Genomic DNA, 19438 nt, shown 5'->3' on the forward strand with positions numbered 1-19438 from the left:
TGCCTGTGTTCACTGAGCACCTCAGGGTCACATTGCAGTTAGTGATGTTTACAATGCTGATGTTTGTTCCCGTCACAGGCTCTGAAATTCAGTTTGAAAAACAAAAACACATGAGGAAGCAACAGAAACCCTTGTCTGTAGCTCAATCCCCAGCACACTTCCCCTGCTTCAGATCCATATCAGTGAAGGTTTCATTCCTGCTCATTCCTCCATCAGACACATTGACAATTAGATGCTAAGTTCAAACAAGTTACAGGTATCATTATGAGTAAATGAATGCACAAAGAGTGAATGAGTGTGTGACTACGGGCAATATAAATTATGGCACCATCACTCACAGAGAAATTAATACACCAGCAATATCGGCATTTCATAAATAATTTAATTTCAATATGGTCAGCTGTGAGGTGCTGATAGATTAGCAAAGGGATCTCAAGGTGCACATTGAGACACCTCTCACTGTACTTGTGCAGGTTGGAAAAGCTGCAATTATATCAACTGTGACACCTCACTGGGGTATCACATTGGAAATCACACCCCACTATTCCCAGAGACATCATAAAATGTTACAGATTCTTTTAAAAATTCACAAAATCCTCAATTGGACCCACATGGACAAAAATCACAGGCCATGCATCTTTGCTTCACAACAATGATAATATTTATAAATAAATTGTTTCCAACGACAGATAAACAATTAAGAACCATAGACATATAACTACACAACATCGAACTCTAGCTCCCCCTCACAAACTCCCCCTCTGTATACAAACACAGACAGACACAGACAGGGTAAAAATAGCATGGCAGTTATGAGCGAAGGTGAAGAGTGGAACAGCATGTCAATAGTCCTTGTTCATAGGGTTTGATTCTTTTGTTGGGATTTGTTCCTCGGTTCTCCTTCTCCAGCAACTTTCTCTTCTTTGGAGGAGGTAAAGTGTGAGAGGTTCACACATAAAGTCTCTAACCTATTAGTTAAAAAAATCACAACTTACAGCAAGCGGTGAGGGAAAATAAACCAGCTTTCTTCAGACTTGGGGTAGTTATTACTGCAGAGAAAGGGGATAGCTCCTTCTCTCTTGGAGAAATGAAGACCTTTCCTGAAACATTCACGCCCATAACCTGTTCAGCTAACTGAGAGCCAGTCATATTGTTGTTGGCAGGCAGGGGGCTTTTACCATTGATAACTTGCCACCACGCCACTTCACAGACTATTCAGCTACTTGTTGCTGACCAAATCTTCATCTGCACACAGCTTGTGTGTAACTAGACTTCCCCCACTGCTTGAACAAGCAGCAGTGTAATTAGCACTTACAATGGGTGCCAGGTAAATTGTTTTTAGAAAATGCAGCTATCCTTCAATAATGTTTGGTTCTTAAAGTAGTTTTTGTCCCATTTCAGTCTATAATCAAATACACAGGATAATAAAAAAAATGGTCTTTTCACAACCTAAGAGCACTGAAATTCATTTGAGCAGGAGAGAGAATTGAAAAGCAGAGAGGCTCTGGTCTCAATGTCAAAACTGAGGACTTAACATTCAGGGATATTTGACCTTTCAGAGAGACAGGAGGGATGAAAAGGTGGTGGGGTAGCATTATTAATAAGAGATGAAATGAGGACAGTTGTTTGAGATGATCTCAGCTCGGATTATGTACAGGCCATTTAGGTGGAGGGATAAAACAGCGTGAGAAAGAAGACATTGCTAGGAGGAGTGTACAGACCTCCAAACAGTAGCCACTCTGCAGGATAGGCTCCTAGCCTATGAAAAGAATAAAGCAATAGCTATGAGAGACTTTAATCTTTATGTTGATTGGGTTAATCAAGTTGGAAAGGGTAACAACAACAATAAATTCATAGACAGCATTATTAGTTTCCTGGGGGAATATGTCATTGAGCCAATGAGGGAGCAGACAATCTTGGATTTGGTAATGGCTAATCAGGCAGGCTGAATCAATGATATCAAAGTGAAAGATCCCTGAGAAAGTAGTGATCATAATATGATAGAAGTCATTCTTCAGCTTAAGAGTGAGAAACTTTGTTTAATTCATTCGTGGGACCCGAGCATCGCTGGCTGGACCAACATTTATTGCCTATTCCTAGTTGCCCCTTGAGAAGGTGGTGGTGAGCTGTCTTCTTGAACCACTGCAGTTCATGTGCTGTAGGTTGACCCACTGTGCCCTTAGGGAGGGAATTGTCGGATTTTCGCCCAGCAACACTGAAAGAATGGTAATATATTTCCAAGTCAGGATGGTGAGTGACTTGGAGGGCAACGTGTGGGCAGGTGCCAGGAGGGTCTCATCATTCAAGAAGGAAGTGGTTGTGGGTTTAGAAGATGCTAAGGATCTTTCATGAATTTCTGCAGTGCATTTGTAGATAGTACACACTACTGCTAATGAACTTCGGTGGGGAAGGGAGTGGATGCTTGTGGATGTGGTGCCAATTGTGTGGGCTGCTTTGTCCTGGAAGGTGTCGAGCTTCTTGAGTGTTGTTGGGGCTGCACCCATCCAGGGGCAACTGGGGAGTATTCCACCACACTCCCAACTTATGCCTTGTAGATGGTGCACTACAATATTACTCGAAACAATGGTGTTTAACTTAAATAAAGGGAATGACAATGAAATGAGGCTAGAGTTAGCTAAAGTGAGCTGGGTGAATAGATTAGCAGGAATGATAGGAAGCAAGTAGCAGCAGACACTTAAGAAGGTAATTCATGACTCCCAGCAAAAATACGTTCCAGTAAGGAGGGAAGATTCTAAAAGATGGATAAACCGATCATGGTAACCAAGGAAGAAGAGCATTAAATTGAAAGAAAAAAAACATATCAGGAGGCAAAAGTCAGCAATAGCCCAAGAGACTAGGATAAATTCTGAACCCAGCAATGGAAAACTAAAAAGAAAATAAAGAGAGAGAAAATAAAATATGAGAGCAAACTAACAAGGAATATAAAAATGAACAATAAGAGCTTCTTTAAATATTTAAAAAGGAAGAGAGAGGTCAAAGTGAACACAGACACCTTCAAAATGTACCTGGGAGACAATTATGAGAAACAATGAAATGCTAGAGGAGTTAAATAAACATTTTGCATCAGTCTTTATGGTGGAAGATACTTTGAGCATCCTATAAAGAATATGGTGAAGAGGGTGACTGCCAGATAGATGAAGAGGAAATGGCAGGTACCAAGAGAAACCCCCGCGTGCATCTCCATTACCCATTCAGGTCATCTCAAGGGTATCTCACTTGCAAACTGTTTTCTGGCCCAGTGAGAGTGATGGTTCCCCACTGGAGTTCAGACACAGCCACATCCATAGCACTATAGGTGATCTAGCTGCTATGATGATGGCGAATATTGCAGGGTAAGAGAGATGGGGATTTGTTAATCATGGGAATAGACAGGTATTTCTTCAGCTATGAATGTGACTCCAGGATGGTATGTTACCTCGCAAGAATGTCACACAAGGGCTGCAAGGTGTTCTGAAAGGGGAAACAGAACAGCCACAGTTCGTGGTCCAAATTGGGACCAATGACAGAGGAAGAATGAGAAATTAGGTCCTGTGAACAGGGAGAATGTGCAATCTCCACCCAGTCACCCAAGTTTGGGATCAAACCCAGGTCCCTGGCGCTGTTAGGCAGCAGTGCTAACCACTGAGCCACCATGCCATTGTAGTGATTTCTTGCATTTATCATTTCTCCTCTTGACCCAGACCACTTCTATGCCTTTCTTTCTTAAACTAAAATCATCCTTCTTTCTTGTGCTCATTCCATCGTCAATTAGCAGGGCCACACCTCTCCATCACTTCTGAGTTTCCTGTCCTTCCTAAATGCCCTTTATTCTTCATCATTTAGTTCCCCATTCATGTCCTTCTCCAGCCATTTCTCTATAATTTTGACCAGATTGTATTTATGTGTGTATATATATGCTCTCATTTCATCTGTTTTGTTTTGAATGCTACATACATTCAAGTACAAAGCATTTAGTTTTGGTCATTTTATTATTTTTGTCACCTCTAGTTGTTGATTTACTCTTACATAATCATTTTGTAAGGTTTGTCACTTGCCATGTAGATGCCTTTCTTTCTTCCCTTGTTCTATTTATATGCTCCCAAATTTGATTTCTTCCTGTCACTATATTAATTTAAATACTCTCTACTTCCATAGTTCTGTTGGTCACTAGAACACCAGACCCAATATACTGAGGTGGAGACCTGTCACAACAGCACAGTTCTCACATTTCCCAGTATTTGTGCCCATGACCCAAAAAGGAAAACCACTTCTCCCAAACCAGGCTTTGAGCATTAAATTCATCTCACATGCTGAATTGCCCTATGCCAATATACAAAGGTTCAGGAATTAATTCAGAGATTATTGCCTACTTCCTCACTATGACAATGCAGAATGTCCTTCTTTGTTCGCCTACATTGTTGGCATGGACATAGACCACGATGACCGTATCCTACTCATCCCACTGGAAGCTGCTCTCCAGCCCTGAGCAGATGTCTCAAACCCTGGCACTAAGCAGGCAGCACAACAATCAGGACTCATGCTCCTGAGACTCCTGTAGATTTACGCAGACCCGCTCTGTCTGGCTCTGTGGGACTGAGAAGCTGCTTCCTCTCTTTCTCTCTCTGTGGATGGGGGGAGCGATTCCCTGCCTTTGGCTGTGCCTGCCTTTGGCTGTGCCTGCCTCCTCGGAAGGTCCAAGGGAGCTTGGTCTGCAGGTGAACCCTGTTATCATTCCCTTTCTAGATGTTTTTTTCTGGAACTTGCAATAGTTCTGTCCAACCAGGGAGACTCACTTGATAGTTTGAAACGTTGCCAGTCTTTTGGGTGGCTTGCTACTAGTTGTTTCTTCGTGTGAGCAGGAACTGGTGCTTTTCTGTCTGGTGTTTGGTGGATAAATTGTCGGGGATATACCTCTCCAGGATAACCGTCGTCTTAACGTTAATGGTCCTGTCACTAGCGCCTGGCTGCCGTGTTTGCACTGGGTCTGGTGTGTGTGTGTGTGCGGGGGTTTTGTGATTTCAGAGTTTCGCTTGGCCGACGTACCCAGCATCACTTGCTTTTGGCCGAGTTAGCGATCGGCGAGTCACTCGGAGGACACGACCCCCGCGACGCTCTGGCCGGGGCTCAGCAGTGACCTGTGTTTCCCGTTTTATTTGTGACTCCCATTTTCGCTGCATTGTCACCGAACAGCTGGCCGGTCAGCCTGTTGTGTCCGCGCTGGCCGTTGACATTAGCGGCTCCTCATCGTGGTGCCCTTCTCCTCGGCATCCTTCCTTCGAGCCGGGCAGCCGCGTTGACCGTCGTGTCCGGAAATCGTGGGAGTGGAAAGACTTAGGAGATCTGCACAGCAGCAGGAGAAATCCCAAGGGAAGGCAGCCCCTGAAATCCCGCCCACCCGCCCCCCACTGTAGCCTTGCGCGTTTTCCCTTCTCCAACAGCCTCGTCCCTTCTCGGTATTTTACTTAAAGTTTCCTCCATAGTCTCGGGCAAACATATTCCTGACCGGAACTCCTCACTCCTGGGGACAACTCTGGAAAATGTCTCCTGCAGGCCAGTGTTACCGAAATGTAATAGTGCGATCGTGTGTTTATTAGCATCGGTTTCTACTGCTATGGGCTAGTTTGCAACCGCATTTGGAAACATCTTAAAGGTGTTGATCTTTCCTCCCCATGTTTGCTGTTCGATCTGGTGCCTGAAGGATAACTTTGCGCTGGATCTCAATAGAGTCAAAAAGGTGCAGAAACAGACCCTTCAGTCCAACTCGTCCGTGCTAACCCAATATCCTAAACTAATCTAGTCCCATTTTCCAGCATTTGGCCCATATCCCTCTAAACCCTTCCTATCCATATACCCAGCCTTTTACATGTTGTAATTGTACCAGCCTCCACCACTTCCTCTGGCAGCTCGTTCCATACACGCACCACCCTCTGTGTGAAAAAGTTGCCCCTCCGGTCCCTTTTAAATCTTTCCCCTCTCACCTTAAACCTATGCCCCTCTGGTTTTCAATTCCCCGATCCTGGATAAAAGACTTTTGCTATTCACCTTATGCATGCCCCTCATGATTTTATGAACCTTTATAAGGTCACCCCTCAACCTCCTACCACTGCAGTGAAACAAAGTCCCAGCCTCTCCTTACAACATGTCCAAGAGTTAGTTTAATCGCAATGCTCAAATATCCGATTCCCAGTTCTGATCTCTTAAGCAGACTTGCTGCTCTGTGGCTCGAGGAACAAGTTGATAAATCTTAAATCCATCTCCAGCTTAAGGTAACATTTCAGATTTGACTTGAAAAGGTTTTGTCTATCCTCCGGGTGTGGAAACCAGTTTTATTTTGTCCAACCCAGATGTAAGTTTGAAATGAGGGGAAAATCACTCGGAATTCTGGTTGTTCTTGGAAGTCCAAGAGAGAAATTAAAGGAAATGACTTTTGACTTCCCAAAAAAAAAGCCCATTTTGTTACTCAGACGCTCGATGAAAAACACATTTCCTCTTAAAGGATACTTCTTCCTGTCCTCGGTTCTTTGATTCACCCGTTTGCTTTGACTTTTTGATGCACTTTCAAAGCCGAAGGATAAAGAGCAGCCGATCCTTTTGCTCGGCTCGGAGACAGAAACTGTTGGGAAAACTCAGCAGGTCCAGCAGCGAGAGGAGGCAGAGTTAATGTTTCAGGTCCGGTGAGCCACTGTCAGAACTGATGGTAGCTGGGGAAAAAGTTGGTATTTATGCAGAAGGTGGTTTTGTTTTGGAGAACCGGGAGTGGTGAGGAGTAAATAAAAGATGGAGATAAAGCTCAAAGAGAGAGATAGAAACAGTTGGACAGACAAAGGAGTGGGTAAAGGTCAGTCTGGGCACTAACGGGGACCATTAGTGGCTGACAATGGGTTGTGCGTGATGGCGGCCCATGTGATGACAAGGTTTGTTGGAGGGGGTTGGAGTAAGGAGTTTTGTAAGTCACTCAAGCTTTCCCTATGCCAGACTGTTCAGCGCCCGCTTTCCCAGCTCAGGTTGTGAGCTCCTGTACCCCATTCCCGGTATTCCGACTTCACTTCTTGTTTACTCCTCCGTCCCCAGATGTTCTGCTGTTATTCTGTGGAATCTAGACCATGGCGCCTCTAGATTTGACTCATTTTGTCCCCCAGTTCCCGCTGTACGGAGATGGCAGTCAGCTTGCCTCACCCCGCTGAGTCAGCCGGGGATCGGTTCTCACCGTACGGCCAGACAAACTGGGAGAACGGCCCGACTTGTTTTTTTTCTCAAATCAGCGAGGGAGATATGCGTGGAAAGTTCCTTACGCAGAGGGTGGTGGGTGCCTGGAACACGTTGCCAGCGGTGGTAGAGGTGGGCACGATGGCGTCATTTAAGATGTAACTAGACAGATACATGAATGGGCAGGGAGCAGAGGGATACAGATCTTTGAAAAATAGGCAACGGGTTTAGATAGAGAATCTGGATCGGCGCAGGCTTGGAGGGCCGAAGGGTCTGTTCCTGTGCTGTAATTTTCTTTGTTTTTTGTTCTTCATTGCAAGGAATTGTTGTCAATCTTCCTCAATATAACACTGAATTCCTTTCTCATTCCCCCTTGTAAAGCTTCCAAAGTGCCATGGTCAGTTAGCACATCTGCCCTGCAGCCCCATTCTCATCCAAATGAGAAGAAAGAGCCTCAGAATTATTGGAAAATTGGGAATGTTGTCGAGAGGCTGTTTGCCTTATGCCTGAAGAGTCTTGGACTAGAAGTAGTGATGTGAGATTGGGGCAGGACTGTGAATACAGTTTCAGATTAAATGGTCAGCTATTTTCCAGTAGGATTAACAGGAATGTTCTCACTCAGAGGATGGTGAATTCTCTACCCCTGAGAGCTGTGCACTCTCAGTCATGGTTTTATTCAGAACTGAGATGGAGAGATGCTTGTTCACAAACAAAATCCAGGGACTTGATTTCAGATGGAAAGATGGAGCTGTGTTAGAGGATCAGCCATGGTGATGTTAAATATTGGAACAGGATTTAGAGGCTGAATAACTGCCTCTTGCTCTGATATCTTGTTTTCTAAATTACCATAAGTTCTTCTGTGCACAAGACTCCAAACACTATCTACACTAAAACGGGGGACTTCAGTATGGACACAGACACAAGAAACTGTCAAATGTATGATATCTGTCCTCACACTTATTTTTATTCACTTGTGGGACATGGACAGTGCTGGCTGGGCTAGCATTTATTGCCTGTCCCTATTTGCCTTTGAGAAGGTCGTACTGAGCTGCTTTCTTGAACTGCTGCAGTCCACATGCTGTTTTCCAGGATTTTGACCCAGCGACACTGATGGAACGGCAATATAGTTCCAAGTCAGGATGGTGAGTGGCTTGGAGTTCAACTTGAAGGTGGTGGTGTCCTTCTAGATGGAAGTGGTCATGGGTTTAGAAGGTGTTGTCTGAGGATCTTTGGTGAATTTCTGCAGTGCATTTTGTAGATAGTACACACTGCTGCTACTGAGCATCAGAGGTGGAGGGATGTGGTGCCAATCAAGCAGAGTGCTTTAACCTGGATGGTGTCAAGCTTCTTGAGCATTGTTGGAGCTGTACTCATCCAGGCAAATGGGGAGTGTTCTATCACACTCCTGTCTTGTGCCTTGTAGATGGTGCACAGGCATTGTGGGTTCAGGATATGATTTATTTGCTGCAGCATTCCCATTGACCATAAACTCAACTGGACTAACTTCATAAATACAGTAGCTACAAGACCAGCTTGATTAGTTGTGCTACTGCCGAGCCACTCTTTATGATGGACATTGAAAACACCCACCCAGAGTACAATCTATGCCCTTGCTACCCTCAGTGCTTCCTCCAAGTGTTATTCAACATGGAGGAGTACCGATTCATCAGCTGAGTGAGTATGGTACGTGGCAATAAGCAGAAGGTTTCCTTGCCCATGTTTAACCTGAAGGCAGGAGACTTCATGCAGTCTGGAATCAATTTTGATGTCAACCAGGGAATTCCCTCTGGACTGTATCCCACTATGCTGCCACCTCTGCTGGTTCTGTCCTGCCGGTGGGACAGGACATATCCAGGGATGGTGATGGTGGTGCCTGGGACATTGTCTGTAAGATAGGATTCTGTGGGTATGATGAAGTAAATCATACTCTAGCTCCCAGATGTTTGTAAGGAGAACTTTATTGGGATGTGTCTGCTGTTGTTGTTTCCAATGCCTAGGTCAATGCCTGGTTTCACTTCATTTTTGAGACTTTGTTGCAATTATTGCAACTGAGTGGCTCACTCAGCCTTTTCAGAGGGAAGTTAAGAGTTAACTAAATTGACTCACCGGAGTCACATATAAGCCAGACCAGGTAAAGATGGCAGATTGCCTTCCCTGAAAGACATTAGCGAATCAAATGGGTTTTTTGGACAATTGGCTGTGGTTTCATGATCATCATTAGACTTAATTCCAGAAGTTTGTGGAATTCGAACCCGGGTCCGAAGAACATTACCTGGGTCTCCGAATTATCACTCTTGTGATAATATCACTAGGAAATCACCTCCCCCTATTATGAAACAGGTTTCAGAAAAGGTGAAAGCAAGGCAGATTCGATAGTTTCACTCACCATAAACATCCAGTTGAACTGTCTCTGATGTTAGTTTTCCTGAATCTGCAGTTACAGTTACCTCATATTGCCCAGTATCCTCTCTCTGTAAGTCACTGATTTGGAGACTGAAGTTCCCAGGATGAAAATGTATCCGTTTCTTGTACTCTTCGCTGCCAAAATATTGAATGTTGCTTCTTGACAATCCAACAATTTTGGTATTGGTTAAAGATCGTTTCCAGCTAACCTCAGAAACATTCAATTTGTTTGGCATCTCCACAGGTAGGGAGACTGACTGGCCCAGGGATCCATTCACAGGCGGATGGACAAACCGACTCTGAACTGAGGGAACAAGAGGACACAGTCAATCAGTGTGGAACAAGACAAACTCAGTCATAGAAGAAAACTATGAAACAAATTAAAATTCCTGTGATATATCTACATAAAGATACACAAAGACAAAGAATTGCTTTGGATCTAATCATCAATACAATGTACAGAAATGAGGCAAGTAAATAATTGCAGAGTAAAACCTCGCAACACTGTCCCCATCAAACACTTCCAGAACAGGGACAGCACGGGGTTAGGTACAGAGTAAAGCTCCCTCTACACTGTCCCCCCATCAGACACTCCCAGAACAGGGACAGCACATGATTAGATACAAAGTGAAGACTCTCCTTATAGAGAGAGAGAGAGACGATAACTGGTGGTATTTCAACCTAGGGTCAGGCTGGGGGACAAGGTTAACAATGAGAAACTTTAATGGAAACCTGAGCCAGTACAGAAATTGAACGCACATTGTGAGCGCTCCTCTGCACCAGAAGACTAGGCGCCCTGCCAGCTGAGAGATAGTAAGAACTGCCTATGCTGGAGTCTGAGACAACATAGTGTGGAACTGGAGGAACACAGCAGGCCAGTCAGCATAAGAGGAGCAGGAAAGCCGACGTTTCGGGTCGGGACCCTTCTTTAGAAATGGGGGAGAGGAAGGGGGCTCCGAAATCAACAGGGAGAGGTGTGGTTGGGCGGGGGAAGGTAGGTGGATGGTGATAGGTGAGTGCAGGTAGGTGGTGGTGGAGATTGATCAGTGAGGTGGGAGGAGTGAATAGGTGAGAGAGAAGACGGACAGGTCAAGGAGGCGGGGAGAAGAGAGGCTGGGGAAGGTAGGTGGGATGGTGATAGGCAAGTGCAGGTAGGCAGTGGTAGGGATTGGTCAGTGAGGTGGGAGGAGCGGATAGGTGGGAGAGAAGATGGACAGGTCAAGGAGGCAGGGATGAAGAGAGGGTTGGTCATGGGATTAGGCCAGGGGTGGGGAGATTTTGAAGGTAGTAAAGTCCATGTTGAGACCATTGGGTTGTAGGCTCCCAAGGCGGGATATGAGGTGCTGCTCCTTCAATTTCCAGGTGGCATTGTTGTGACACTGGAGGAGGCCCAGGATGGACATGTCATCCAGGGAGTGGGAGGGGGAGTTGAAGTGGTTCGCAACTGGAAGGTGTTGTCGTTTGACGTGAACCGAGCGCAGGTGCTCTACAAAGCGGTCTCTGAGCCTCTGTTTGGTCTCACCGATGTAGAGGAGGCCACATTGGGAACAGCCGATACCCCTCCTCGCAATAAATACAAAGACAAAACTCTCTCTCCGTAATAAAAACAAAGACAGAATCCTCCTTGTCCTCACGTATCACCCCATTAACCTCTGGATTCAATACATCATTCTCCGCCACTTCTGCCACCTGCAATCTGACCCCACGACGAAGGATATATTTCCCTCCCCACCCTTATCTGCCTTCCGGAGGGACCGCTCTCTCTACGACTCCCTCGTCCGCTCCACACTCCCCACTAGCCACACCATCCCCGGCACTTTTCCCTGCAACCGCAGGAAGTGCTACACCTGCCCCTACACCTCCCACCTCACCTCCATCCCAGGCCCCAAGAAGACCTTCCACATCAGACAGCTGTTCACCTGCACATCCACTAATGTGATCTATTGTATCCACTGTTCCAGATGTGGCCCCCTCTACATCAGTGAGACCAAGCGGAGGCTTGGAGACCGCTTTGTAGAGTGCCTACACTTGGTTTGCGACAAACGACAACACCTTCCAGTCGTGAACCACTACAATTCTCCCTCCCACTCCCTGGATGATATTTCCATCCTCCAGTGTCACAACAATGCCACCTTGAAACTGGAGGAGCAGCACCTCATATCCCACCTTGGGAGCCTACAAGCCAATGGTCTCAATGTGGACTTTACTAGCTTCAAAATCTCCCCACCCCGGCCTCATCCCACGACCAACCCTCCCTCTTACCCCTGCCTCCTTGATCTGTCCATCTTCTCTCCCACCTATCCGCTCCTCCCATCTCACTGACCAATCCCCACCACTGCCTACCTGCACTCACCTATCACCATCCCACCTACCTTCCCCAGCCTGAACCGTCTCTCTCTCTCTGTTTATTTCAGAGTCCCCTTCTCCTCCCCCATTTCTGAAGAAGGGTCCTGACCCGAAATGTCAGCTTTCCTGCTCCTCTAAAGGTGCCTGGCCTGCTGTGTTCCTCCAGCTCCACACTGTTTTAGCCCAGCCAACTGAGCTAACCAACACCAGCACGAGGTTAGATACTGAGTGAAGCCCTCTCTATTCTTTTGAACTGAAAGTAACACTCCTTCTACACTGTCCCCATGAAATACTCCCAGAACAGGGACAACACGGAGTTAGATACAGAGTAAAGCTCTCTCTACACTGTCCCCATCAAACACTCCCAGGACAGGTACAGCACGGTGTTAAATACAGAGTAAAGCTCCTTCTCCTCTTTTAAGCTGAAAGGACACTGACCACTCTCTCAGGACAGGTTAGATACAGAATTCATACTTGAAATTTGTCTATATAAGTCTCCATGACCTTCAATAACCTGGCGTATCTAAAAAATAAATAACGGTAACTGTTCAGTTTATTGATGGAAGAGTTAATCCAGCACGAACAGGCCAAAGCAGAGCGAGAAACCACAGGCATGAGATGACACAGAGCCTATTTGCTGAGCGTACGTTGGGAGGATGTGATCAAGAATGAGGAATTTGAATGTGAAAGAGCTGAAGGATGGGACTTATAGTGTTCCATGGATGGAGCCAGAGAGACAGGGAGTAAAGGAGAAGGTGAGACGGAATGGATTTTAGACAATTTGCCAGGTTAAATCCTCCAGTTCGATAAGCACAATGGGCTGAATAGTCTTTACATGTACGTGCACTGGAAAGGTTCAGGACACGTGCGAGCTGATCTTTAAACTAAAATTGATATAAAAATTGTTACCCACCAACACAGAAGGCAGAGATAATAAGTAGCTCACAAGCCCATCTCAGATTCAAATGACAGATCGCCATCAAGAGAGAGAGAGAAAACGAACTAACCAGACCATGAATGAGGAAGCGTTTGGAACGGAAAGACGTATGCAAAAGCGCATCCTACTGAGACAAACACATCATCCCCGTACCCCAGGCTGTGTAGAAGCCTCTCGGTGCATTCCCTGTACTCCTCTATCTGAGTCACCTTCAGTCCCGTTGTCCACCTCCGAGTCAACACCTCATTCCCCTGTATCCGGCCAATCATGTGATTCCTTCTGTACCTGACTATCTCGGTCTCTCGGTACCCCTTTAATTGAGTGACCCCTCATTTCCCTTACTGCTCTGAGTGACACCCTCATTCAGTCTATACTGTTTGAGAGACCCACTCCATCTCCCTCATACTCTTCTCCGTGAGTGACGCCTATTGTAGACATATCTCTCACTATTTTACTTTACACACTTTGCTCCCACCACACATGACGCATTCTGTTCCTTTATTCAGTTTCCTACACTGCTTATGGCTCTGTCTGTTTTTATGAAGTCAAACTCACCCGTAAGAAGAGTCTTTCATTTACTCTGTGCTACTTTCTATGCTCCCTCTATTGATAACAAAAAAAAATTTCAACAACCCATTCCATTTCCAAAGACAAGGAATTGTGTGAGATGTCACGAAGGTGTTCAGTCCATGCCAGTCTATGTTAGTACATCATACTCACTTGTAGCTTTACTAGCCTACACCCTGAAATAATGGGCAATGTCCATTTTGCTATCCTCTCTTTACCTCTCACTCTCTCTCTGTCCCTATAACCACTTTGTGTTCATCTCTCTATCTGTTTCTCTCTATTTCTCTCTCTCTCCTCCTTAAGATCACTTGCATTCTGCATTTTTTCTTTATGGAAAATGTCACGGGTCAACCACTTCCTGCCACCATTTGCTGCTAAAAGTTCAAGTAGCAACCTCCAATTTGATCAGATTTAATCACTACATTTATCAGGTTGTCAGTGTAGAATCAGCTATTCAGACTGATTTGTTTTTTCATTGCGAGCTAGCATCAGGGAGATTGGTTAGCTCAGTTGGCTGGACGGCTGGTTTGTTATACAAAACGACATCAACAGTCGAGGTTTAATTCCTGTAGAGCCTGAGATTATCATGAAGGAGTCTCCTTCTCAACCTCTCCCCTTGCCCGAGGTGTGGTGATCCTCAGGTTAAACCACCACCAGCCTTCTCTCTCCATTAAGATAGCAGGGCTAAGATGTCTTTACCTTTACATAGCGAAAGAAAAACCATCTCCAAGACATTTGAAGCCCTTAGATTCTTTAAGTCTTGGATAGGCTAGAAACAACAATAGTCAAAAAAAAAAACTCTGTATCTAACGCTGTGCTGTACCTGCCCTTGGAATGTTTGATGAGGACAGCTCAGTTTCAAATAGTGGAGGGAGCTTTACTCTGTATCCAACCCCGTGCTGTCCCTGTCCTGGGAGTGTTTGATGGGGGACAGTGTCAAGGGAGCTTTACTCTGTATTAAATTGGAAAAGCAGCATTTGAAGGCAGGAAGGTCAAACATCAGACTTGACACAAACATTTGTTTATCAACAATGAGCACCTGTTTAACTGGTTGAAACCTATTCTGGTCTTTAGTTTTAAAATGGCATACGCATTGGTGGTGGAGTTAATATAAGACATAAAAAGCAAGATCAGTAATTGAATAACAAAGTAAATAATTGATTAACAACTCATTAAAAATGTCAGCACTGCTGGTGTGTCAAAGCTGCAACATGCGGAAGCGCAAGAGTACCATTATTATCCAGGGCAAACATATCTGCTGTGTGTGTTTGATGTTTGAGCTGTTCAGTTCAGAGTTATGATCTGCAGGCTGAGCTACAGAAACTGTTATGCATCAGGGAGGGGGAAGGTTTCTTGGATTCTTTGTACCAAGAGTCAGTCACACCTCTTAGGGTAGGATATTTTGATATGGTCAGTGGTCAGGCACAGCAGAGTGTGATTACAAGTAAGGCAGGTAAGTAGACCCGGAGGACAGAAGTGCAGGAGTGTGAGCCTCTTCAATTCTCCAACAGGACAATGAAGTTCTATGAACTCATTTAGATGAGGGCGGCGGGGGGAGGTGGAGGGTGGTGGTGGTGTGGGATGGATGAGCGAAATGACCTTGTTACTATGGAAGCCATCCAGCAGACAGGAGCAAAAAGGAATGGAGTGGTCGGCAGGGATGGCATAGCCAGGGAAAAACTGTTTTCTGCGGCAAAGAGCATGAGTCTAGTCAGCTGGGTTGTCTGCCCGGTGCCAAGATTCAGGATATCTCGTCTCGAGAAGAACTTGCAGTGGCCCCACGTAGGCACCAATAACATAGATAGAACCCGGAAAGACATTCTGCATAGTCAGTATGAGGAGCTAAGCACTAAATTAAGAAGCAGAACCTCAAAAGTAATAACCTCTGGATTATTACTGGAATTACATACAAATTGGTACAGGGTAAACAAGGTTAGAGAGATGAATGTGTGGCTGAAAGACTGGTGTGGGAGAAACAAACTCCAGGTTGTGGGACACTAACACCAACAGTGGAGAAGGTAGGATCTGTGATGGTGAGACTGTCTACACCTGAATTGCATTACTTGAACAGTAGAGTGGGTTTTAAAATAAATAGCAGGTGCAAGGGCCCAAATTTGGGATGTTGTGGTGAGTCAAGGAGTAGGGAAAATACAACACAGGAAAAAAGTTAATGCGGGAAATGATAAACATACAATAACAGGAAGGAACAGAAAATACAGACATTACAGCAAATCAGCAGATAAGACTAGAGATTACAGAAATAATAAAAGGACAAAACTTAAGGCACTGTATTTGAATACAGGTAGCATTTGAAACAAAATGGATGAACTAATAGTACAAATTGAGATAAAGAAGTGTGAGCTAGTAACTATTACTGAGATGTGGCTGCAGGATGACCTAGACTGAGACCTAAATATTGAAGGGTAGAGCATTTAGAAAGAATGGGAAGCTAGGAAAAGGTGGAGTAGTGGCTCTGTTAATTAAAGATTTTATTAGTGCAATAGATGGGGATGACCCAAATTCAGGAAACCAGCATACAGAAGCAGCTTGGGTAGAAATGACTAATGGTAAAGGCAAGTGGTCACTTGGCAGTTGTATGCAGGCCCCCTGATAGTAGGACAGGGTATCAAGAAAGAAATAATGTGAGCTTGTCAAAAGGGTAAGCAATTATCATGGGGGATTTTGACCAATATGTAGACTGGAAACACCAGACGGGCAAAAAGTAGTTTAGATAAGGACTTCATTGAATGTTTTCAGGACAATTTCTCAGACCATCATGATATGGCAGCACCCTGAGAGCAGGCTATAGTGGACCTGGTTTTGACCGATGAGATAGGATTAATTACAGACCTTGTAGTGAAACTGCCACTGAGTAATAGTGACCATAATATGACTGAACTTTACTTGCAGTTTAAGGGAGAGGTGGGGATCCAAGACTACTATGTTGAATTTAAACTAGGGCAATTATGAAGGCATGAAAATGGAGCAAGCAAAAGTGAACTGGCAATTTAGGTTAAGGGATAGGTCAATAGAGAGCAGTGGCAAACATTTAAGGGGATATTCCAAAATGCGCAGACTAAATACGTTCCAACGAATAAGAAAAATTCTAAGGGATGGATCTGCCATTCGCAGTTAACTACAAAAGTCAAAGACAGTATCAAACTCAAAGAAAAGACATATAATTCTATAAAGATGGGCAGCAAGTCAGAAGATTGGAAAGAATACATAAAACAGTGAAGAATCACTAAAATATTAATAAGGATGGAAAAATTAGAATATGAGTATGAGTAGAATGTTCTGTTTTGAAGGGTCACTGGACCTGATACATTAACTCTGCCTTCTATCCACTGACGCTGCCAGACCTGCTGAATTTCTCCAGCAATTTCTGTTTTTGTTACAGTGCACATGGAGATTTACTCTGTATTTAACCCTGTGCTGTACTTGTCCTGGGAATGTTTGATAGGGACAACGTAAAGGCAAGTTTACACAGTATTTAATTCTATGCTGTCCCTGTCCTGGGACTATTTGATGGGACAATGCAGAATGATTCTCCTCTTTATTTAACTGCTGCGTTAGTTATCTGCCACAATTTCCCTCATTGTTATCAGGGGCTTCAGTTCAGAAGTAATTCTTTGTCTTTGTGAATCTTTCTTGAGGTATTCAACAGGGGGTTTTCTATTTATGTAATATCTCCTTCCATGACTGAGTTTGCCTTGTTCCACACTGACTGACTGTGTCCTCGTGTTCCCTCAGTTCACAGTCATTCTGTCCGTCTGTGCATGCATCCCTGGGTCAATCAGTCTCCCTGCCACTGGTGGTTCCAAACAGATAGATGGATGATGAGACTGTCTGGAAACAATCTTCATACAGCACCAAAATAGCATGATACACATGTAGGTAAGTGAAATATGGCACTGAGGAGGAGAAGAAACAGACAAATCTTCATCCCAGAAACTTCAGTCTCAAAATCATTGACAGATGGAAGGAGGATGCTGGGGATTACAAGGCAATTGTAGAACTGGCCTCAGGAAAGGAAGCATCAGAGACTGTTTGACTAGCCGCGTACAGTGAGTGAGACTCTATCAAATGAGTGTAACCTTCACTAGCTGCTGAATGTTTTCTCGTTGATGGATGAAGATATTTTTCCTCATAACAGTGATCAGTGATGACCCCTTACCTAATACTGCAACCACTGCCTTTTCCTCCTCCCTGTTACCCAGTTCCAGGCTCTCCTGTTGGGAATAAAACAGACTCTCAACATCCCCACCAACCCCATCAAACCCTATAAGAATTTCATGTTTCAGTGAAGTCACCTCACATTCCTCTAAACTCCAGAGACATCCAAAACCATATGATATTCACATGTATAAAACCATCGAGCCTCAACAATCAATCTCTCCCCAGAATACAACATAAATACTAGCAAGAACTTGTTGGCCCGAATGGCCTGTTTCCGTAGGTCACAGATGGACAGCAATATGGCTGGTTTAAGTCTCAATGTTGAAAGATCCTAATTTCACTCAGCAGTAGCAGTACTATGGGTGAGAAAAATTGTTCCCTCTCTGTCCCAATCCATGGAGAGCTGGTGTAGAGTTCCCAGCACAGAAACAGATCATTCTGCCCATCTGCTGTCTCCTGTGTGTCAGACAAGATATCTCCACACCCATCTTTTTCATTAAAATGGAGAGACACAAAGTTATTACAGCACAACGAGAGGACATTCGGCCCATCTGCTCTATTCTGTACATTCTGTACAATGAGTTCACCTCATATTTTTCTAAACTCCAGAGACTGTACACCTCTTCTAATTGATTTCTCATAAGACAATCTACCCCCTTGTGAGAATATTGTTACATCCTTTCCTCTTTAAAGAGACAAAATAGTCACAGTACTCCAGGTGCGGTCTCACCAAAGCTGTTTACAATTGCAGCAAGACCCTCATTCTCATACTTCAAGGCTGACATAAACAGAATTTTAATCCTTAGGGAATATAGGGGTGTGAGGAAAAGGCAGGAAAAGTGGAGTTGAGAATATCAGACCAGCTACAATCTCACTGAATGGTAGAGCAGACTCGATGGGTTAAATGGCCTACTTTTGCTCCTACGTCTTTTGGTTACATCCGGCCTTATACTCAATGTAATGAAGGTGATACTACCACTTACCTTCACCATGTCATCCTGAACTCTTCACATTAATTCTTTGCATTTGAAACGCAAGAGCACACGAATCTCCACATCTAATAAATTCCCAATATTTAACAAATATTTCGTTTTTTAAAAATTTCCTACAAAACTAGATCACCTCACACTTCCCCACATGATATTCCATTTGTCATTTTGTTGCTCACTCACTTAACCCGTCTGTATCTCTTCGTTACCTTTTGTGTCCGCCTCCCAGCTTCTCTTTCCTGAGTTTTCTATTGTCAGCAAACTTATGTACATTACTTGCTGTGTCTTGTCAAAATCATTTACATCAGAGTGCAAATTGTTGAGATCCAAGCACCGGTCCTTGCAGCACTCCATGGTTTACAGTTTGCCACCCTGAAAATGTCCCATTTAACCTGACTTCCTGTCCATTAACCAATTCCCTTTCCATGCCGATATATTCACTGCATCCCCATAAACCCTGATATCTCTAGAGTATGGGAGTCTTGTGAATTTTGACTAGGTGATGTTAAACTCACTTGTTTGAACACACGAGGGAGAAAGGAATGAAAGGTTATGGCAACAGTGTATTTCCCAACATAGGGTTAAACCTTTGCTGTGAAGTTCTCAAGGCAATACAGGTAGGTTGGGCTTCCTGATCTTCATCTTTGGAGCTTCTTTTGCATTCATTAGCATGTCATGAGTACTCATTCACACCTCAGCCAGCTGGGATTATGTTCATAGACACAATCTAATCAGCCAAAAATGGGAAACAGATCCATTCACAAACATAACTATATGTAACATCTGGCCAAGCAGCATCATAGGAGCAGAG

General features: G+C 44.4%; 1 protein-coding gene across 1 annotated transcript in view; it reads right to left on the bottom strand.

Moving 5' to 3' along the window:
* The window catches only part of LOC125488061 (SLAM family member 6-like), a 24630-nt gene extending 11662 nt beyond the window's left edge, over positions 1–12968 (bottom strand). The window contains exons 1-3 of the mRNA XM_048620880.1: positions 12869–12968; positions 9593–9913; positions 21–81 (exon numbers count right to left, since the gene is read on the bottom strand). Of these exons, the coding sequence (XP_048476837.1) occupies positions 21–81; positions 9593–9913; positions 12869–12935 (449 nt within the window). The 5' untranslated portion in view covers positions 12936–12968. The remainder of the gene's footprint in view (positions 1–20; positions 82–9592; positions 9914–12868) is intronic.
* Positions 12969–19438: the final 6470 nt, after the last annotated feature.

The sequence above is a fragment of the Rhincodon typus genome, chromosome 48 (assembly GCF_021869965.1).
Source record: "Rhincodon typus isolate 14 chromosome 48, sRhiTyp1.1, whole genome shotgun sequence".
Lineage (NCBI taxonomy): Eukaryota > Metazoa > Chordata > Chondrichthyes > Orectolobiformes > Rhincodontidae > Rhincodon > Rhincodon typus.